General features: G+C 42.2%; 1 protein-coding gene across 3 annotated transcripts; it reads left to right on the forward strand.

Moving 5' to 3' along the window:
* The first annotated feature begins 41 nt into the window (after positions 1-41).
* carf (calcium responsive transcription factor) lies at positions 42-21,367 on the forward strand. Of its 3 annotated transcripts, XM_069197204.1 has the most exons (15): positions 42-117; positions 2,967-3,076; positions 3,751-3,927; positions 4,685-4,802; positions 5,874-6,003; positions 7,722-7,803; positions 9,380-9,573; positions 11,030-11,146; positions 12,320-12,463; positions 14,202-14,447; positions 15,817-15,979; positions 16,708-16,777; positions 17,725-17,837; positions 19,298-19,679; positions 20,635-21,367. In XM_069197204.1, exons 2-15 carry the CDS (start codon positions 2,978-2,980, stop codon positions 20,721-20,723), a joined length of 2,124 nt encoding a protein of 707 aa, XP_069053305.1. In that variant the 5' UTR covers positions 42-117; positions 2,967-2,977; the 3' UTR covers positions 20,724-21,367. The 3 variants fall into 3 exon arrangements, with proteins under 3 accessions (XP_069053305.1, XP_069053306.1, XP_069053307.1); XM_069197205.1 differs by lacking the exon at positions 17,725-17,837 and having other exon boundaries at positions 19,398-19,679; XM_069197206.1 differs by lacking the exon at positions 20,635-21,367 and having other exon boundaries at positions 19,398-19,545.
* The last annotated feature ends 1,958 nt before the right edge of the window (positions 21,368-23,325 follow it).

The raw sequence follows: 23,325 nt of genomic DNA on the forward strand, positions 1-23,325 counted from the left end.
GGAACAAGGCGTACGGTGGCCCGCCTGTACCATAAAGTCTCTTTTCTCTCAAGCCGTTTTCAAGTTCGCGTTTTGGCTCCGCGGTGGAGCAGCGAGCGAAGCCCGGGTGAAGACGAGGTTGAGTAGACTCGTTTTGAAATTTCTGTCCTTCCTCTGTTTATTTCCATTCCTGAATGCCACATAGGAAGCGGTTTAAAGAGACAGGGGCAGGCGGTACTCGGGTGTAGAAAATCTGTGTTCTTTTTTTGGTGGTATTTTCCCCCTGTTGGCCTCTTAACTCTTGCGATTTTATTACTGCATCATCCAACATGGCGTTCTTACCAATCTGTTTTGCTATGTTTAACAACAAAGGTTTAGCGTTTTCGTTGTGCATTTTAGATTTGTGTTTGCCGAAGGCTTTGGCAACAGATGATTAACTTTTTATGCCTTTTCAATGTGCTGTTGTTTTATCGTTTGTAGCAAACTAGCCCTTGTAGGAAATACACGTGTGCCTAACGTAAATATTGAAACAAACCGCGATTGAAAAAGCTATTGCACGAACCGATTTGTGTGTAGAAGAAAGAATTGTGTTTGGATTATTTCGTTTATCGTACTGATTCTCTATCCTTAAATTAGTATTTTGTGAATGTGTTGATAGTATTAATACTCCACATTCGATCCCGATCAACAAAACAACTACACATCAAAGATGTTGTGGGCGCTGCAGAACGGTGACCCAAAGAAAAGTTGACGCTTTTTATTTTAAAACCCGTTTTGTTTTTAAAATAAAATCCGACTACATACCGTGATTTTTGTCGCAGAGCGCACGTTACACCCTTCAAACGATAAAAAAAGAAATACCATCATAATTTAGAACATTACGTCTTGTTTGACAGACTGTAATTTAATTTTCTTGATATTACATGTTGATGCTGGGTCTTTGTTCCGTTTTTTTTACATTGCACAAGAGGGGGGTTCCTACTAATTTTTTAATGTACTCGATTGATCAAATAAAAGTTGTTTTTCATATTACGTGTAGATGTAAAGGTGCCTGTTAAGGCGGGACCCTTTGAATATGTAAAGTAAGGACAAAATGAGGGAGCATGGCTTCAAGAAATTGTGGTTTTAATCACAAATAACTATAATCGTACAGTAGCGTGTAAGGGTGTGGCTTAGTGTGTTTTACTGTAAGTGAAGTATTTAAACCTTGTAGTAAAAGTGATACTTTTTATTACATAACTTGGCGTCCATTGCCGCACGCCAAAGAAATATATTTTTCTCATTTCCGAGGTTTCTGGCTAGACTGATAAAAACGTAGTTCTTGCAAAAGGTTTGTTGTTAGATGTTTGGCTTTAGAGGGAACTGACTGGGTCTAACATTAAGAAGCAAATTTAAATGGCTTGTATACTAGCAGAAAGCTGCTTTCTTTGAAAACCATGCTCAGTTTATGTTACTTTAATGCTTTAAAATCAAATTAGACATATCAGCAGCCATGTATTATTATGCCCACAGTCCCATTGTGATTTTTGTGCTGGGAGTTAAGTCACATTAGAAGTTAGTATCTTCTGGCCCTTCAGTGTTTTCTGAAAGCATGGATCTGTCTTTTTACATTTTGCTTTAATCGAAACCAAATTGTACATAAACCTTGCTGCAAGTATGTACTATTGATGTTAATATCCTTCCCTGTCACGCATTGTATTAGTGTGGAATTTAATAAATATTTAATGGTCATCAGAGATTCTCAGACTGATCAATGTGAAATTCACATAGTTTTTCTAAATATAAAAAAGCCTGTTGTTTCAAGAAATGGCTGGATGAGATACCTGAATCAATTAACTACTAACTACCAAATGGACTAAATGAGCCACATGTTTGTAACAGGTCTAGTGATTCTGTGAAGCTTCCAATTTGATATCAAACTGCTCCAAAAAGTCTTTTATCTGATGGATCACTGAATTAGAATGGCCCAAATGGTCATTTTTACACTCCTCAACCCAGATAAGTCTCTGACCTTTTAGTTTAAATACTCGAAATGAAGATCCGCCAGTCTTTTTAAGTTGCAAATTCGAAAGAGAATCCCAAACCTAAAATGGATGCAGAGAAAACGAAACATCACTCACGCACGTCTGAGATAAGTCTTAGCTGACAAAGAATCTCACTTTTCCAGAGGGCTTATTCACAGTCTCGGCTTCTAGCGCAAAATCTGCTTTAGCAAGTCTACACAGAATTCACAAGCTCAGATTCCTTTACTTTCCTCCTGTTAAAGGATTCTCAAGTAAATCCCACATTATTTCATCAGGGAAGCTAAGCATGTTTTTAAACCCTGTACAGGTTTTCTGCTGTATAAACCAGTGCAGGGCAACCTTAACTAAGGTCCTGTTCGCGTTATTGGACAGTCTCAATTTCTTTTTTTTCCAGACCACTTGGGGTAGTGCAGCGGAAAGCATCCACAGCGCTTAACACTGTTCGCCTCAGGGTTTGTTTAGTTTGGCAACACATGCTAACTGCAGCAGTGTCCAGTAGCAAGTACTGTACTTTGCTGCTGTCCAGTGATGACCTGTCCTTGCGTTGTTCAAGACCAGCACTCAGAAGAATGCCCATCTCTGCTGTGCATGCATAAGACATTCAATCACCACCCCCCCCGCTCCCACCCCAAAAAAAGCAACTACTATCTCAAATGTCTGTAAAAGTCTCTTATAGATTTAGGAAACTCAGTCTTTCACAGTGGTAAAATGGCCCTTTTATTTTTTACCTCCCTTAATGGTGGAAGCAGTTTGCCAGTTGTCTTCCAACTGGCAGCACAAATAGAAGGAGAATATTCGTCCGTGCATGCTCTCTTCTTCCTGAGCTTTTCTCCGGGACATGCTCAACCCCTCCAGCATGACCTCGAGTTTTGTGAAGTGTGAGCAGGAGCAGGGTGTGTGTGTGTGTGTGTGAGGGGGGGGTGTGTGGGGACAGGGTGTGAAAGAGTGTTCGTCTCTAAACAGGCTGATGGGACATGGAAGAGAATGAGCTCTGTGCGGAGACCGGAAGTGAGCTCCTGCGAGGTGAAGACGGTGTTGCAGACGAATCGGAGTGTGAGCATCACCCCTGCCAGGTAACGGGATATCGCACCGCTGGGACAGGACCTACTGGGTTGTAATCGCCTACCTGTCTACAAATGTTTCTTAGTCATAATCACCTAAAACATAATTATAGGATTGGATCAGATTGTCTAGCTCTATGCGAATTGATGCAGTTGATTCGGTCGTTAAAATATTAACTGGAGAGCGTGACATCAGACACCAGCCAATCCGGCTAGAATGGATTTAACAGGTAGGATGAAGTCAAGAGAACCCAGCAAAAACGTTTATGAATTTGAAGAGACCATGCAGACTCCACACAGAAGGCACCCGAGACTGGAATTGACCCACAGGAGCTGTGAGGCAACAGCGCTAAGTCCCACTCTTGAGTATTCTAGATATTTCATGCAGTGCCATGTAGTGAAACAGGGTGTCTTGTTGTCTCTGTACCTGCAGGTTTGAGCCTTTTTTAAGCCTCTATGGCCACCATCGGAGAAAACAAAATAGTGGTTGTTTTTCTACAAAACCAAGAGCTCTGAAAATCTTACCAGCGGTGCATCGTTTTTCACTACACGCACTTATACACAAATGTATGGAAATGATCACTGCTTTAGAGAAAGTGGTCATGGAAGCCATTTAAATGCAAGGTGTATCATTCCATCTATTACCCAGGATCCTAAAATCATTATTAATGTGTTTTGTCTCGCAGATGCCATGCATAAGTCCCAGCAAGCCAAGCCTGGGTCATCAGCACTTCCCGATTACTGTGCACATTTCTGAAGATTCCCAGGCATCCCAGCATCCCCCGGAACCAGCACCCCCGAATCAGGCTGACGAACTCATCATTTTTGATCAGAATGGGCGCCCAGTGCAGTACGAGCGAATGGTCAGCAGCACCCCACTCTCTCTGTCTGAATCAGTGCCAGTCAGTTTGGCTGACTAAAGCCATTCGGTTAAGACTATGAGCTAGTGACAGAAACACGTGGACATGCATTTAAAAGGCGAGAACAGCTTCCTTACCCAAAGAAAATGGGTTTTCTTTACCCCAAAAAAATTCCCAAAGGCTTGTGGGAGTCTGGAACAAGGTGTCCAGCCATGTTGTTGAAGCTGATACCCTGTTTTTTTTTTTCAAGAAATGACAGGATGAGATCTTGTAGACCACCAGACCAATTAGATGGGCCTCTCATTTGAAACCTTTTGTATCTTCTTGTGCTTCTTGTGTGTGTTTGGCTAGCAAATAATCGCATGTGGCCCCATGTCCACATGATCCTTTTTTTGCAAATAATTTGTTTCCAGTTCATTTCTGTTTAAATTACGGTACCAAAAGCTGCTTCCTAAAGCAAAGTATTTTTTTTTTCCTTGAAAAGCTTAAGGAATACTCCCTTGTTGTTTGTTCTGTTCCTGAAACCTCCTGGCAATACTGTGCTCCCAGCACAGTTGCGCATTTCTGTTCTCTGGCCTTACTGGTGGAAATCCTGACTGTAGCATTCAGAGTAGGCTCATGTCACTGAAGGTTTCCATTCAGGCTAGGACTCAGTAAGTGCACCTATTACCTGGTTTTCTAAGCAAACAAAACGTCTGAAAATAACAAATATAACTCCTGTGGCTTTATGGTAATTCCTGTTTCTTTTTTTTCCCCACAGATGATTTTCGCTGGCCAGTCGGAGAATGGACAGGTCTATGTGATTCCATCCAGCCAGCTGGGAGCGACACAAGTCTTACTACCTCAGGGACAACTCTTAGACATAACACATACGCCAAGTACGATCCATTTCCCCCATTCCCTTTGTGCTTATGACATCGTAAACCCCAAAGAGACACTACATCTGTGTTCATAGTAAGGCATGTAACAGGAAACTGCGCACACCATGCAGCTGAATAGCTGTGCTTTGACAATTCTGCAACTGCAATCGGTCTCAATCAGTTTGCATTTGTCGCCATTTATCGGCAAAGGAGAAATAACAACTTGTTGTTGCTGACTTCCAGATGGTGATGGCATATCGGGAATATGGTTCTGATTCCTGAGTCATAAACAGGGAAAGGAAGACAGCAAATGTTCAAAGCGTAGGGGGATAAGTTATGTGGACTGAACTTTTGCCTCTCGTTCATTTCACTGAGATGGAAAGGGAACCCTGTCTTTTCAGTCTCACTGAAAGACATAAGAGACCAAATTTGCTTTGAGATTTGCAGAACTGTAAAGGCAATAAGACTGACCCCAGTCGTCATTTCAAATTAAGTTCAGGAAGTTGGACGTGTGTTCTGAGTTGAAAGTGTGTTAAAAGGAAATTGGTTGCTCATAATAGGAATAGCCCTACAACACCCAGGCTATGGGAATTCTCAAGACCAAGTTTTATACTGTGATAAAATTATTTTTAAGACGGTAATGCTTAACTTGGGGGGTGTATGGACCTGTTCTTGTTATATGATTTTCTTCATAAGATCTTTTGCTTGTTTCTGTGTTTTTCCCATTTTGTAAGAAGTGGGCATTAATTTTTTTTTTCTTTTAAGTGTGTCTTTTTGCAACCGCTGGCTGTAGCAAAAAGACTGCTACAGTTTTGGGGTTCTTTGCGATTTCTAGGAGCATCATACGGTCTGATCTAGCGGTGAATTTGCTGAGACACACGCTCGGGCATAGATTGGCGACCGACTTGAACTTTCTCTATGGATGGAATGATGGACTTCATATTGTGTAGAGGAACTTACAGTTTCTCATTCTTTCATATCCCTTTCTCATCCCTTTTCTCCTTTCTTATCCCTTCGTATTGTGAAGGAGAAATTGACCGTGCCTCCTTCTACCTAATCTTTCTCGTGTCCTTTTTAATTGTGTTTCAGATTCCTGCGAAGATAAAGTCAGCAGGGATGAATTACAGACTGTTGCACTGACGGCAATAGCAGATAGCACTAGTAACTATGTGGTACCGATGCAGCCAGTCAGCACTGTGGCCAAAAACCCAGCGCTAAGGTGGGTTTCCCCTTGTTTGAGACAGTTTTTTTTAAGTTTCCTGTTGTTTAGTAGTGCATCCATTGAGTCTGTGCTTGGTGAAGTCTCATGAGTACTTCATGAGTGATTCACGTAGTGCTAATGTGTATACATTTTGTTGTTTTCTCTTTACTTTCTATATTATATTTTGAAAAATGTCCTCGATAAGGGTATCTTCTACGCAAATAAATGATCAGAAGCGTATTTACCATATTGGCACCAGACTCTTGTATTTCAGTATTTCTTCCATTGCTGTGAATTGTAATGAGTTTTGCTCAGCTGGGTAAAGGTTTTTCCCGTAAGTGCAGTTTGAGTTCTGCAGTCCAGGCATCATATGTTTGAGCCTGCTTGACATCACTAGGCTGCTGGGATACTGTGATTCTCCAAGTGGCACCAAGCATTGGAATCAATTGCCTAAGGCCTTCTTGGCTCTTAGCAAAAAACAAAACCAGCAGCTCCAGTGATGTCCCAGGCATCTGCAGGTTTGCATTGACATTAATGATTGAAGCGCTACTCCTCCAGTCAGCACTAACTTTTGATGTAAGCCAGGGAGTTTGTTGGCTTGTCAAAAGATTAAGCTTGCTCTTCTCACCAGTAGCTCTTGGGAGCCAAATAGTAACGAAACAATTGGTGATTCCCAAAAACGGTGCATATGTTATAGAAAATAACGGGCAATTCAAATTTTTTAACCAAAACTCTTTCGTTGTAATCCTATCCACTACTCCCATGTTGTTACTACAGGCCAAATTGCCTAACTACCCATGCAAAGATACTAATTCATTATGTGCTCATTGAGAATAAAACAAGGTTTGATGGTGTTACACTATAGTTCATATAGACGTATACTTATGAAGCTGTTTTCTCAAACGTTTGAGAAACATTAGAATTTGCCGTGCATGGTTTCTCTGAAGCAAACAGCAGGGAGTTTTCTTTCTCTTGGCAGTAGTTCTTTCGCCATTTATGCACTGACAGTTTAATAATAGTAATTATAATTATAATAATTGTTTACACTTATATAGCGCTTTTCTGGACACTCCATTCAAAGCGCTTTACAGGTAATGGGGACTCCCCTCCACCACTCCACCACCACCAATGTGCAGCATCCACCTGATGCAACGGCAGCCATAGTGCGCCAAAACGCTCACCACACATCAGCTGTCAGTGAAGAGGAGAGCAGGGTAATGAAGCCAGTTCAGAGATGGGGATTATTAGGAGGCCATGATTGGTAAGGGCCAATGGGAAATTTGGCCAGGACGCCGGGGTTACACCCCTACTCTTTTTGAGATATGCCCTGGGATTTTTAATGACCACAGAGAGTCAGGACCTCGGTTTTACGTCTCATCCGAAGGACGGCGCCTGTTTACAGTATAGCGTCCCCATCACTATACTGGGGCATTAGGACCCACATGGACCACAGGATGAGCGCCCCCTGCTGGCCCCACTAACACCTCTTCTAGCAGCAACCTTAGTTTTTCCCAGTAGGTCTCCTCTCCAGGTACTGACCAGGCCTGCTTAGCTTCAGTGGGCTGCCAGTTGTGAGTTGCAGGGTGATATGGCAGCTGGACTTAAGTGCTTTAAGCGGTGATTTAGTTAAAACACCCTTTAAAGAAGTGTTAACATCCCCTGTCAAAAGGCAGCAAGTTGCAGTTGTTTCCAGCCTTCATGCAGCTTTCCCCGTGGTCTTTTTATATCCTCCACAGTTCGACTGAGTGCTTCACAGTGCCTCTACAGCTGCTACCGCCCAGCACTCCTGCTTGGGCCCAGAGACTGCGGAATTGTGAGGTCAGTGTAGTGCAGGAGCTACAGACACTCTCTGAACTACTGTTCTCGCTGAGGCTGCCTTCAGGTCATACAGACCTGGGAGACTTTAGCCATCAATCAGTGGGTTTCTGACTAGCATTCTGCTACACATCTGTTTGATTTGCAAGAACAGTGTAAGCAGCATTCACATCCTAACAAGTTCTCAGTGAAATTAATATTTAAAAATCTGTCAGCGCATGGCTGCCTTCTATCAGACATTACTTGCAGCTGTGAAGTGAATTTATTTCTCTTCTAGCCATCATGCAACAGAAGTGCCTTTAGTGAAAGTTTCTCATTAAGCTGCAGAATGATTGAAGTTAGGGCTGTGCCACATTTGAATTGTTCAGAACTCGACCGTTGCCACCAGAGAGCGGTGATGAGACACTCCACATGCTACATTCTCATGAGGAAATCAAGAAATTAGCTAGACTTGTGATTAGCCACCCTATGAAAGGCATTTATACTTATAAAAGATCTATAAAAGAGGGTTGTCTAATCCTAACAGTGAGACACCAAGATCTCAGGGCGACATCGCATTCTGAAGACAGATTTAACACTTAGGACGCCTTAGAGACTGAAATATAGATTTCCGAAATGCTTCCTGTTTCCTGCCATACCCTGACGATGTTCACGTTTTGTTCATTGTTGGATGTGGTGCCATGTAATATTCTTTTGTTTTCCCCATGAAAATCCAATCAGCAACTTGAGCGTACTTATGACACTTCCAGAGAACGGGGCGAAAAAGAAACCCGACGAACATGAACAGAAACTCCTCTCTTTCTCAGTTTAGGCTAAAATTACAATCTCGTTGCGATCTTAGTAACGGCTGGAGTTGTGTCAGCCGCTGGTAAAACGAAGACGGTTATTTGGCGGCCTGACCACACAGATTCAACTGAATTTTCCACTGTTTCCACTAGGAGGCCTTCACCGGGACTCACAGTAGGGTGCGAAGGCATAGTTAAATCAGCCACCTAAGCTCCTTTATAATGGGGGCAGTTTATGTGCAGATTTCCATGCGATGCTACCAGTCAGGGGGGATCTGTCACAACGTGGTTACAGCAGAAAGGCTTCCCAGTGAAAATCGCAACCAAAGGAAACTAACTGAACATTCTGGACACTGTTAGACATTACCATACATACTGAGATAAAAATACTAGCCTGCTTTTCCCACCATGTAATACAAAACAGACGACTTTCATAGCTGTACACTTTAATGAACCCGGTGCCGGACAGAGGAGGATAGGCTTCCCCTTTTGAGCCTTGGTTCCTCTCAAGGTTTCTTCCTACTTTAATCTGAGGGACTTGTTCCTTGCCACTGTCGCCTCCGGCTTGCTCACTGGGGGGATCAGGCCCGGAAATCTGTAAAGCTGCTTAGTGACCTTGTCCATTGTAAAAAGCGCCAACAAATAAAACTGAATTGAATTGAAATGAAAGGGTTGATCCATTGGTATATCGCCTGGCTAGCCTTAGCTATCAAGCGCTCCGCCGCAGCCCACTCATAGATAACCACGTCGGAGGAAGAAACCCCTGGCCTGTTTTTTTTTTACCGCCCAACCAGAAAATCGGGGACTCGTACCGGGGCTACTGCACCAGTGAGGCGGAGCTGGAAGCAGTGCTGACCATGCACAAGCAGCAGACCCAGAGCGTGTGGGGCACCCGCCAGTCTCCCTCCCCCGCCAAGCCGGCCACCCGCCTCATGTGGAAGTCCCAGTACGTGCCCTACGACGGCATCCCCTTCGTCAACGCAGGCAGGTCCCCGTTCCTCTGCATGCCCGGTGTCTCTGAGCCACGACCCGCACGGCGCCAGACCGCCCCCTCCTAGAGTGCAGCTTATAGCGAGGAAGGAGTATAAGAAGTCGGCTTTTGTTTGCTGTTGGACGTGAAGAAAAGGATCTTCAACCAGGAAGGGGTTATCTTAACATAAGAGTGTATTTTAGCAAAAAAAACTCTTGACCCCACTGCAGTCGTAAATATTCCCATCCCATTTGTTTTTAACATGTATCAGAATCAGAGTTCACATAGGGATCTGTGTCAGCATGTGTAGGCTGCCAAGAAACAGGTAATGGTTTATGCTCATGCTGAAGAGACGCACCGTTTCGGCAGGTGACACGCCTAAAGAGAGCTCCGCAACAAGAGTTTAGATAGTTCCCAGTATTGCTCACTTACTCTGCTTAGTAGGTGAGCGATGCACTGACCTGTTTTGGGATTCCCTGTCTGGTTTGAACATTACAGATTGTATGCCGATTATCGTAAGAAACTGCAACAAAGTTCTCATCCGGAAAATGAACTGAAAATGACAAGTTATTTTATGTGGAGGTTGGTAAGGTGGCGTGATCAGGGAATACCCAGAACATGGCAGACTGTTTGGCTGTAACTTTGTGACAAATTTGAAACCTGACTGACCAGATTGTGATCGGTAGAGTACTGACTTAGTCCAGCCTCCAAACTACTGATGACACAAGAGTATTGATAAGCAGGACGTTGGTTCCTTTCTGTGTTTTTTCTTCTTGATTTTCTTCATGTTCAGCAAGTCAGGTTTTTAAGCAGATCATTCTGCCCATATGCAAGAACCAAAGTCATTTGAGCTTGTGATGCTGCCCAAAACACTTTGCTATCCAAAATCAGGTCTAGTTGATTTTTCTAAAAACATTTCTGTATAGTTTTTGTCGCTCAGTATGTGCAGTGAAATGTATTGAAAATGCAACCAATGAGCATTAGAAACACTAGCATTTGTTGTGTTTTTAATGCCTCTCAGTAGATGTAAAAAACTGGAACATTCAATCCCTTCACAACACGAAGAGATAGGAATTGTTTTCACCCAGAAAATCATGAAATCTACTTTTTTTCTTTTTTGAGGTGCTTTCCACCTCAAGGTTTGACTGAGTTGTCTAGAAATGCAAAGTGTGATTCCACACAAACCGAATATTTTTCCTGTGAGCTGGGACAAACAACCTTTTATGTTTTCACTCTATTTCCTTTTTAAAACTAACCAGTCAGTAGTTCATGTAAACCTTTAGCTAAAAGAAAGCAAATTGTGTGCACCTTCAAACAAAAACTATATTCTTTTGTACATTTGAAATGCTTAGCCTTTGTGCAGTATACATGCAGTTGTTAGAGATTCATGGGAGCTCAAGATTTATGTATTCACTCTGGGCAAAGGAGTCTGTTCATACCATGCTTTTTCTGTTAATGTTGGCCTTACAGGCAGCAGGGCGATTGTAATGGAGTGCCAGTATGGCCCAAGACGAAAAGGAGTCCAATCCAAGAAGACTGGTGAAAATGAGATTATCTTAAACCAGCAGTACAAGGCTACTTGTCCAGCTAGGTAAAGTGCAAAATCCCCCAACTAAATCCAAATAACAGTTTCATTTAAAAATGTGCCATAGGTACTATATTATAAATATCCTTGTTAAAAGAAAAAACAACAAACCCTTAACAGTTCTCACAATTTTGTGTGTTTATACAGCTGAATGGGAAAGACTCTATTACATAGTATCTTATTATAATGAGCTGCATGCAAAAGCGTTTTATTGTTCTGTTAAAATAGAGGGCACAGAGCACTAACAGCTCAGGTGCAGTAGTCTGCTAATTTCTTTGACATTTTGAATTGTTCTGCTCTTGCATAAATGACTGTCCTTATTTATGCAGAACTTCGTGTGCCAGTCTACTGTAATGTGTGCTATTTATATCGAATCCTGATAGATTTCCAATTTTCGTACAAAAGGAAGCATTTTAACTTTACGGATATTAAAAGAGGAACAAATGATGTTGGTGAACAGGAACACTTGACCAGGTCTGGTTGGTAAACACATTGAATTTGCTACTACAGCACCTCCTGTTAGCACGTTACCTGAATTTTTAAAGATTCCAATCAGTGTGCATTAAAGATTGTGAAATGGTGGGGTAATTCAATCACAGTTAAAGTTTGTATAAGGTAAGAAAACCCTAGTGAAGGCTTTGAGGTACTTGTTGGTGTTACAGTACCTGTCCTCTGTAACGCCTTATTGTTTCTAAGACTTCGGCACAAGTATACCGTGATTTTACGACTGCTGGTAAATATTTCTGGACAGTTCAAAATCTTGTCATTTACATCAAATCATTGAAAATTTTCAAGGATTTGAGTTCATAGTAAACTCTATATTAAAAAAGAGAAAAGGCAGAAGAATCGGCAGTTTAAAGGTGACAAAAATATTTGACATTTGTTCTTATTTTTTTGATAATGATAATTCTAACAACAATCGAGGCCAGTGTATTCTACTGCACCGTCCCACTTCAGTGTATTCTTTTTTCTTCTTTTTATTTTGTCGAAGGGTGCTCTGCTATGTCATTTGCCTCTATTTTATATAAAAATCACTTCACGAAAGGTAGAAAGTAGAAGAGGCAAAAATCCCCAAAAACCTAAGTAAAAGTAAAAGGCCTTTTCTGTTTTCTTCATTGCCTTACACTGCACTGGTAAAGCTTCAGTGACTGATGGGTTTTTCCCATGCTTGTCTCCCAGGATTTACATTAAAAAGGTCAGGAAGTTTCCAGAATACAGAGTGCCCACAGACCCCAAGGTGGACAAGAAGATCGTAAGGCAGGAGCAGGAGAAAGCGTTTTTCAATCTGAAGAAGAGCCTGTGGGAGACCAGCGGTGTATTGAGGTACAGTATTTGTATTTATTTCTGTTGGCATGAGTGTCATCAGGTAATACAATTCTACATTATCCTTTAATGCTCCTTGTTCCATTTTCTCCTGGAGACAAAAAATTGGAATAACAGGCAAAGATAGTGACTCGCCAGCACTCCTTAGTTCTTCTCCTGCTTTTCACCAAGGCTGCTGCTGGAAGAGGTATTAGTGGGGCCAGTAGGGGGTGCTCACCACTCGTTCTGTGTGGGTCCTAATGCCCCTATATAGTGACGGGGACACTATACTGTAAAAAAAAAAAGGTGCCATCCTTCGTATGAGACATTAAACCGAGGTCCTGACTCTCTGTGGTCATTAAAAATCCCAGGGCGTTTCTCGAAAAGAGTAGGGGTGTAAACCCGGCATCCTGGCCAAATTTCCCATTGGCCTTTACCAATCATGGCCACCTAATAATCCCCATCTATGAATTGGCTTCATCACTCTGTTCTCCCCACTGAGAGCTGGTGTGTGGTGAGCGTTCTGGCGCACTATGACTACCGTCGCATCATCCAGGTGGGGCTGCACATTGGTGGTGGTAGTGGGATTCCCCATTACCTGTAAAACGCTTTGAGTGGAGTGTCCAGAAAAGCACTATATAAGTGTAAGCAAGTATTATTAATTTGGAATTGCCAGCTATTGTGCTCTTCTTTACTCCCAACCAGGGTCTTAATACCAAATAGTTGCGGCGGGCACTGTGCGCAGAGCCTACAAAAACCAAGGGAACTATGAAACAAATGTGGACCTTGAGTTTCTTATTTTTCTGATAACACAGTTCTCTTCTTGAATTTATTTGGACATTATGTAGCAAGGAGAGTCTATCCATCCGTTTTCTTACTGCTTCGTCCAATTCGTGGTTGCGGAGCCTGTCCCAGCAAGCAATGGTCACAAGGCAGGATACACCTTGGACAGGACGCCAGTCCATCACAGAGCAGACAGACACAATAGGTATACAATACATATCTATAGCCCCTGCGGGACTGGGCTCTTTGAGACCAGGGATGAAGACCCTTGACTAAATATTTGAATGGATTTTGGGGAGTCTGTGTATAGCACTAGATTTTAGGTAACCTTTCTAGATCCCCTTTAATCCTTTACCACCATAAATGTGCTCTGAGTTTTTATAGGTTTCTCATGGATTTCCTTGTCTTTTATTTTATACTTTGTCTTGCATACATATTAGCTTTGCTTTGCCACGGTTTCCCAGTCTGTAAATAATTCACTGTGCCTCTCTGAGCTTTACCGGGATTGTACTCAACTTATCTTTAAGGTCACAAGAGCATGGAAATTCTCAAGGAAACAAAGACGTATTTCAAGTCAGAATCTTTGCACGTTAGAAGAAAAAAACAGAAATTGGAAACAGAATAAGAATTTGTGTTTCTGATTCTTTTTTTTTATTCTTTTAAATGCGATAAATGCAGATAATGATTTTGTGACAAACTGAGGGAGGGAAGCACGACCACATCACCATAGTTCAGCTTTGAACTTCTCAGCCTTTGAAAGATTAAGTTTTATTTTTTCCATTTTCATCTTGCCATTTCGTTTTCAACTTTACATTTAAAAATAAGACTTCTCGGCCAGTAGAAGAGTAAACAAACACAAACACAAAAAGTATAAGATTTAGGTTCCTCGTGAAGTTAAATGGATTAACTCGCACGTTTGAGCTGTGGAGAACCTGGAAGCTGTTGAAACGCAATGTGAGCTCCACCCTCTCTTTAGGTATTATGTCCAGCTACCGACCCAGAAAGCCCACCTGTACCACAACATGGATGCCTCCTACCTTCCCCTGCCTGCTGGCCAGGTCTCCCTGCCGGAGGAGGAGGACCAGGAGGAAGAGGAGGTGGACGCTGCAGTCGAAGACCCCAGCTGCCTGCCCTCTCGTCTGCACCCGCAGGTGGCCGAGAAGATCTGCGAGCTAGTTTCTCAGGGAATCCACCAGGTCTACACAGTCCGAAAACAGCTCAGGTATCCCCGCGCTCATCTGCTTTCCTCCCCCACATTTACAGTTTCGAGCACAGCATGCGCATCTCTCGTTCCTTAAGGACTTCCGAGTTCCCCCATAGAGAAGGATCAGTGTGGTCTTGAGATTGAAGTGAACTGGAAAAAAGCTAGAGCTCCAGAGCAGAGGAGAGTGAAACCCCAGCACAAAGCTTCAACGTGTGCTTGCACCATTGCACACTCGACACTGATCTTGAGTCAAGAGAGCCAAGGACCGCTCCAGATCCAAGCATGGCGGGGTCTGTGTTTACCTTCAAGAATGCTGCTTTTAACTATGCAGGGGTGGACACGAAGAAAAGCAGCCATTTTGTGACTTAGCTTGAAAAAGACTGTGTTTTTCACCCAATCCATCCAGCCTTCCATTTTCTAACTGCTTTATCCAAGGGTCATGGGAGTGCTGGAGTTTATCCCAGCAAGCAACAGGACCATGGAGGGTTAAAACCCTGGATGAGACGCCAGTCCATCACAGGCAGACATACACACACACACACACACACACACACACACACACACACACACACATATATACATCAGGGCCAATTTTCCCAGAAGCCAATTAACCTACCAGCAAGGCTTTGGATTGTGGGAGGAAACCAGAGCACCCGGAGGAAACCCATGTGAACATGGGGAGAACATGCAAATTCCACAAGAAATAGCATCCCAGGAATTGAACCCAGGGCCGTAGCACTGAGAGACAGCAAAACTGACCACTGCGCCACTGTGTCACGCGTTTTTAGTCCATTAGTAGGCAAAATGAAAAACGGAACAATTGCAGCCTCTGAACAAGACTAATTCAACTCAAAAAGTGTTATATGTTGGTGTGTTGCAGAAGTAGTGTAGTTAGTTCAGCATGACCACAAAATAGCTGTTCCATGATTGGAATTCTGTCTGTAATTATGCTGCCCCAAACAGTTTACATTGTCCTTTGAATTACGCAGTCCCTTTCATTCATCGGTATCTCAAAGTACTACAGATAATGAACATATTTACCAATGAAGGGTGTATGTACTGTAATTATGCAATGTAGCAAATAGTCACAGGCAATAGCATTGACATTCTTCATTTGGAAAAAATGTAATTCACTCACTCATTTAATGAAACATTCCTTATGAAAGTGTACTTGTTTATCAGTAATCAGAACTCTTATATAACATGCAGTAGAAGCAAAGATACCAGGTGAATTGACAAAGTTCAGATTAGGGATGTTGTGCCTACTCCCTGCAATAAAAACATTATTGTATTGCCAAAAGTATTAATGGCCATGTGTAAAAAGGAACTGTAGACATGTTCTGTAGACATGAGTGGACACTAATCGGATCTGCATTCCTTTTTTTAGGAAGTTTGTGGAGCGGGAGATGTTTAAACCAGATGACGTGCCGGAAAGACACAATCTGTGCTACTTCCCCACAGTTAATGACATCAAGAACCACATTCATGAGGCCCAGAAGGCTTTGCAGCAGGGAGGGAGTGACTACATCTCTAACAATTCAGAGACAAGGGTATGCCTTGAGAGACCAGCATAGCCACACCTGAAAATACAATGTGAAGTGTCTGTCAGCTGATAGACTCTACTACAGAATACACTGTGGCTTCCTTTACAGTACAGTAACAATTTCTGGGCCCAGATATACAGTATGATTTAGAACTACCATTAACAGTTATTTCACAAGAGCACATATGAATACTTGTACTGTAAGGGTGGGGAAATGATATATATCTTTATACTAACAAAAAAGTCATACAACCCCAAAAAACATAAAATACAGTAACACTGATATCATGTGCACTTTAAATAATTTTTATTTGCACAATAAATAACTCAAGGAATTGATTTGGATGTTTATAGGTGTATATACTTTTCAGCGTTAATGAAGGAAAACTCTTCAAACTGTATAAGCATTTTATATCAAGCCAACAAAATAGTGATGTCTCCCTTCACGCAAGCTAACAAAATTAAATAGGTGTGTTTTCATACAAATCACCTTTTCTATTTAGAAATGTACTTCCCTGTTATGTTTCACAACAGCACATTCATGTTAATGCTATATGATTCACTGCTTTTACCTGACACAAGAGACAAATAAATCTTACTTTTAAACATTTAAACCAATCTGAAAGGGTATCTCAGACAGGCTCTCAGTAAAACATCCCATCTCCAAGACTGAACCTCCTGCTGTAGAATAAATCAGTAAGTAAAAGTCCTTGTTCCTGTGCTTTTCTCTTCCAGTGGACAGTAGCCAGCGAAAACCCACTGACGGAGACAGTGACCTTGACACTGGCTCCAACACCAGTCGAAGGTAATCTTTGGCATGGTCATTTGTATCATTAAATTAGTCTGGCATGTTCTGTAAAACTGCTCTTCCCAGTGTCCTTACAGATCGTGCCTCTGGGATCAGTACATGTGTGTGATGGAGCAGTGAAAGGACCAGGCTGGGGAATGCATGTGTAGAATCTTGCTGTGTTAGTCAAATGCACTTTTCCCATGTGCAGTACATCTCCACTCCACTTCCCAGATCTGGTGCCTGTAAGGTATCTGATGCTTGCTTTGCTAGCAAAGCCTTTACAGGATTTAAAGGAGAACTGCAATACTATTTTTCTATTTCGGGGTTAGAAAGAATCACCATTGATGAGTGCATTTCAAACCACAATAAATGTAAAATGTCACAGTAATTCGTAAAACCTCCAATTTACATCACAGACAGACAAAATGCAATGGCCTGAATCATTAAACTGGTCCAGGGATTGAAGACCAGTGTCACCTCTAAACTGTGCTGCCAGGGATTGACCAGGGGAATCGATGGATGGGTAAAGTGATAAATAGTGCATTTAATTTAGCAATTGGCAGGTTTCTAATGTCTTCAACAGCGAATCAGAATTGTCCAGGCTTAGGTTCAGTTACAGGGTTGTTGCATGATGTTAAACGAGTCATTTTAAGCATTCTGCAGTGTAAAAAAAAATAGTAGTTTCCATTATGGCCCATCTGCAAAGACAAAGCATTAATGACAAACAGGCAACCTTGAACAGTGTGATTTGTCTGTGTGAGTATGCTGTACTGTGGGTACTGGGCTATAAGAAACTGTAAAAGTCTAGGTCTCCTCTCATTTCACTGTTATGCTCCAGTTGTCTGACACGGACTTCATTGTTCCAGTACCTTAATAAGTGACTTATTTCTGTAAGTGGAGTGATAAACAGCTGGTAGTGAGGTTCTTTGGTGGTGATTCTGTCCGTGACTGGTGTTCTGCAGTGAGCTCACAGAAGGCTGGGGCTCTGGAAGGCAGTGATACACTCTCCCCAGAAGCAGTGCAGCTCTTCAGCTCTCTCACCTCCCTGCAACCGAAGATTTTTGCCCAGCTGCAAGTAAGTGCCTTTCCTGCCTGCAGGCACAATACTCCTAGATCAACGCTGGGTCATCACCTTCCAGCTGTGGAAAGGAAACTCCAGTGTGACTGCAGATTGAACTTCATATTCTACTCCTACGTGTAAGACAGCAGGAGCTGAATATGTCATGCTTGTCACTTTTTACTTTGAGGGTGTATAAACAAGTACATGGAGTTTGTATTGCAGACTACAGTTTGCAAAACCAACTGCTGTTGGAATTTCGCTCAAATGAGATATTTAGGTTTCGCTTGGATTAATTAAAATGAATTCTGATTCTGGATTTTATAAACAAGAACAAACGTGAACATTCTTATGCTGTCCTTCATTACAAGAATTTCAGGCGGCTTAGGTAAAGTAGGAATGAAAACAGATTGCAAAAGGAAGCTTAAGTGTTTTCTTTCAAAGAAATGTTGATTTCTGTTCATTGACACAAAGTGGTTGGTTGCTCTTTAGCTTCACATTTGTTTTTCTGTCAAAGGATGTTGAATTCTGTTCAAATGTGTATCTCAGACACAGAGAATGTTTCCAGCAGTTGCTTATCCATTCTGAATTCTCATCTTTAACAAAGGCACAAAGGGAGGTTCCATATGTTCATGAAGAAACAAAACTCTTTAATATTTCCAAAGAAAATCAAAATCCTACATTTCAATTTAAAGGAAATACTGGATTAATTACAGCACTGGACCCGATTTGAAACCATGTGGCTGCTCTCAGAAAGCTAAGATCTGACCCCTGTGGAACCCTCTCTGCTACTCAAAACTGGATGTCTATGGTTTAATATAGTAGCAAACACTCTAGAGCTATGTCACCAATTTTGTACCACATTTGAATGGTAAAACCTTTAGCACATTAGTGGCCATCAGGTTGCCTGGAATGTTTACTAGGCAGCTCCAGAACAACTTTTTTCAGTCGGTATAAAGGCTATAGTTACCACTCGCTTTGTGAGTCAAGTCAGAAATGGGTAATGTTGGGCCATTGAAGTCTGAAGGATTTTCTGCTGGTTTCACATATTATCCTTAAGTACTTAATGGGTCAGGTTTTTTTGTACTATCAAAGTAAGCTTTATTTCACAAAAAAAACATTTCACAATAAGAACACACTCTAACAAATTATTAAACTTACATCAAATAAGAACTTTCAAAATCAAGTGATTGTCCTTTATCAATCAGTGCACGTGGATGATGGGGCCAGATGTGCACCATCAAAGAGTCCCTCCAAGCCCTACCGCTTGCTTTTGTCCGTGCCACTTCCCTGTCCCGGCTCTGAAACTGTTTACCTGCTCAGAACGGGATTACCGCCTGTTTTTGAAAAGCAGTCTGGTCAAAGTGATCTATGAGGCTTGCTGGGTTACGGCTGTTGGTTATTCCTGTTTGAGAAGTGATCGCTCAGAATCCATGCAGTCCAGATGTCTTGTCAGCGTGACTCTTTTGTGTGCACAGGGAATTCAACTCCAATCCGCCTTAGGCTCTGGTGATGGGGCGCCTTCGCTACTGACCATGACCCCCCAGCCTCACTCTTCCCCCGTCTGCCCTGTCCCAGAGCTCCTGGACACTGCCTGCGCCCCCGTCCCCGCCCCCCAGCCCCTGATACTCGGCCCCGCTCCGTTCCTCCAGCCCAGCGCCCCCAGCCCGGCCGAGAGCACGCCCACCCCCTCTGCCCTGGTTAACGTGTCCCTCCCCGAGTCCGCGCTGCTGGGCCTGGGCCAGCTGGTGACCGTGTCGGCCCTGGGGGAGTGCGCCGCGGAGGGAGGCCTGCACCAGATCCTGCTGGAGGACGTGCACACCATCCCCGTGCACATCGTGGGAGAGCCGGCAGGGCTGGGTGAGCTGCGCTTTCAGTCTTCGCGGGAGGGTGTCTCCCAGCCTGTACCGCAGTGCTGAATTTCCCAGTCACGACCTGGGCGTGATGTCCTCCGCCAAAGTCCTATTATTTAGAATAATTCTACTTCACTGTGTGATTTGTAAAATTCAGCCTCTCGTCTTCACATATTGTGGTTATACCTCTGTCTGGATCTCTCCTTTTGACATCTCTTCAAAAAATCCCCAGTTTACATTCATAGCTAATTGTATTGCTATGACATGTAACTCTGGCATTGCTGTAGCATTTGTACGAAACAGCATATTGGCAGTGTACACAATGTCAGGGAGTAGTACAGAGGTATAGAATACAGCAGGACATAATGTACTACAACACAGCATGATACAGTGCAGTATGGCATATGTTAGCTTCTTCGCTTCCCTTTGTAGACAAAAAACATCCCTCCCTCTGGTTTAAATAGTGTCATGAGTATTCTTATCTTCTACAAGAATTAAAACCTGAATGCAGAGTCTGTTCCCTTGCTGTGGCAGAAAATAATTGTACTGAAAGCTGTCGCTTGTTTTCCTTCTACCTTCATCCTAGAGGGATGGGAACTTTATGAGAGTCGGAGACATGTATGAATTGTGTTCTCAATTCACAGCCTTAGGCTGTAACTGATGACATTTTTACAACTTGCTTAAAGACATTTAATCATCTTTCCACATCCTTTCCCTGTAGCTTTTGATATGATGTCTAGAGTGTATTTCTGTTAGTTTTACTTTTGAGTTTACTTGGTTCATTCTGCTTTTTTCTACTTTGTTGGACAATTCTGCTACTGTATACTGCCTTGCGGCTCTTGAAATGCTGTTAGATAAAATTATTATATTACTAAATCAAAGATCTAGGACAGGAAACAACAATGCTGTGTGACAGACGCTCTTAACCACTCTGTCTATTTCTGTTTTTTGTATTACATCAGCTGCAAACAATCCAGTCTCCCTGAGCCAAGTGAAAGAGGAGTCTGAAGAGAATAACATTTCAGAAGGTGTGAGCTCTTCTTTTGACTGATCACTCACTATCCAGATTTCACCTGGCCAGATCTCTCCCTAATACTGGGGCAAAAGGATATCCCGATCTTTGCACTTGAACACTTCAGAGGCAAGGTTTTGCTTCTGACTCTTCAACCAAGACAGGAGCCTACAGAGTATGGAGTCACGTCTTCAAAAAAAAATGGTTATATGTACAGAGGGATTAAAACCCAACTATGCAAGATATTTTTTTTATTTTTTTATTGTCCATTGGTTTCACTCGCCGGTATCCCATGACTGTATGCTCCTAGCAATCACAGCGGAGAAACTGTTTCTCTCATCTTTTGTGATTTAATGACTTTGACTTTTCAAAGTTTGCATCTGCATTAGCAGAAGGATTTTTAAATTATTGTTGTATTTATCATCTTGTGAATTTTTTTCCTCTTAACTCAAACAGAACAAAACTGTACTAGGTTCAGAAGATGGCTTGTCAGTCAAGGACAAAATAGGTCCCATTGCAGATGGGGAGTAGATTGAATGTTTCTGTTGAATCAGTTGAATGACAAACACCACTGGTACATTGGGAATGACATGAGAGCCAACACTTGCTATGGATATTAAGTTATATTACACAATGTTGGTTGGTTAATAATGACATTTAATTAAAGGTTGTTCACATGTCTATTTCTGTGAAAGACCAGTCCTTTCAAGAGGAAAAAAAACTGTTTGGGGTTGACTTGGAAACTATACACAAAAATAAAATTGAATGCAGTTAGACACAGCTGATAAGCAGACTGCATTTAATAATAATGCCTTGACTTTATATAGAGCTTTTATCACAAAGGACCTTTAACTATTGAAGGGAGCCCACTTCATTCATCACCAGGTAATGGGTGGTAGCCATTTTGAGCAAGTAAGCCCATTACAGAGCAGGTCAAATGGAGAAATGAGAAGCTGCTTTTCATGGCATTAACTGTAGAAAGGCCTGACAGCAAGGCCAGGGTGGCATTCATCCAGAACAGTAGGGTTGACACTCCTGCCCTTATGAACAGAGCCGTTGGCTTTAATTACCAAGTAGTCAGGGCCTCAGCTCTGACCCATCTCACCCATAGAATGGCACTTCAAACATCACAGTCAACCCACTGGGTGATCGGATTAGAAATTCTCATATGCAGGGAAGAGAGCCACCAGCATCACTTACAGCAGCAACACAAGTTTCATCAGAGGTCTTCCATCCTAGTCCTGACCAGGACCAGCCTTGCGTAATTGCCGAGATCTGATGATGTTAAGCTTCAAGGTAACAACATTGCTGCCCTCTGTATGATGCAGTTTATTGCTTAAAGAGCTCACTACGTGGTAAATAAACACATACTTCATCAGCTGAGGAAATTAGTCAAGCAATTAGGAAAGACCAACAGGCCAGCATCCTGTGAATCAAAAAGTCAAGAGACCTCTATCTCGTTCAAAGTTAGCCACTCCACACTGGTGAGAGATAAACTCGAATGTCCAATTTACATAAGAAAAAACTGGAAAATGGGACTTCGATAAAAAAATCAAGCTGAAATGTCTCCTGTGGAGCTGCTTGAGTAGCTCATTTGACAAATGCATCTGCTCAGAGAGACTCTCGTTTTGTCTCTGGACTATGTCTTTAAGGCTAGGATGTGCCAAGAGGCAGTGCACAATTGGAAAAACAACCAAGATTATCTGGTTTCATAGCTGATCAGAATACTCCTTTGGTCATAATTGTGTGTTCACAGCACATGTTTTGGAGAGAGATCTTTAACTAGAAACCCTCGTTGATTAACAAGTACAGGTTCTCAATTGATATGTATAGAAAGACATTTATAGAAATAAGGGAAGATGGCCTTAAACCACAAAGTGTTTACTGGTGATAGCACTTTGGGGACTGACAATACACTGATGTGTCTTTGACCCGTGTCAGATTTTGTAATCTGCCTTGTTCTGTGCACTTTTAAAGTGATTGGAGATGTAGCAGTCAGACCGTCGGTACAGGCCTGTAATACAGTTGCAGCTGAAGAGGAAATAAGTGTATTAATCACAGTCTGGCATCTGTAACCTGACAGATGTACAGAATTGTTTTTAGATGGGATATGTCAGTGTAAAGTGACTGTTCTTATCACGTTCATCATTCCATTTTAAACAGTGACATCCAAAATGGTTTTGCTGCTCAAGTTTTCCTTCATCAAGGGACAAAAAGATTAATATCTATAGGCATTAGCTTGTGGGAGAAATCCATGATTTCACAGAGCAGCAGTGTGACTTCAGTCTCAGATGTGGGTGATATCAGGGGCTCAATGGAGGTCATGCATGCGACAACAGTCACTGGATTATTTGTCCTTAATTGGACTTTCTCAAGATATAAAGAAAGGAGACAGAGTCTAAATGGGGTGAAGCCCAAATCAAAGTTAAATCTAAGCCTTTTGGTTTTTTTAAAAAAAGGGACCCTTAATGTGTCTGGTACAAATGAATAATCCATTCATTGTCAGAAAAATGCTAATCATGATGAAGGCCATGGCAAACCAGTTTATCCCAGAAGAATCCAGCAGAAGGAAGGTCTAAGACCACACTACCCTATACCTGGAGAGGAGACCAGCCTATCACAAGGTCAGAGAGAAGGACAG

The sequence above is a fragment of the Lepisosteus oculatus genome, chromosome 12 (assembly GCF_040954835.1).
Source record: "Lepisosteus oculatus isolate fLepOcu1 chromosome 12, fLepOcu1.hap2, whole genome shotgun sequence".
Classification (NCBI taxonomy): domain Eukaryota; kingdom Metazoa; phylum Chordata; class Actinopteri; order Semionotiformes; family Lepisosteidae; genus Lepisosteus; species Lepisosteus oculatus.

Coding starts and splice junctions, on each gene's coding strand:
- carf (XM_069197204.1), top strand. CDS start 2,978: ATGGAAGAGAATGAGCTCTGTGCGGAGACCGGAAGTGAGCTCCTGCGA. Junction 14,448..15,816: donor ACAGTCCGAAAACAGCTCAG/GTATCCCCGCGC, acceptor TCCTTTTTTTAG/GAAGTTTGTGGAGCGGGAGA. Junction 16,778..17,724: donor GGCTCCAACACCAGTCGAAG/GTAATCTTTGGC, acceptor GGTGTTCTGCAG/TGAGCTCACAGAAGGCTGGG.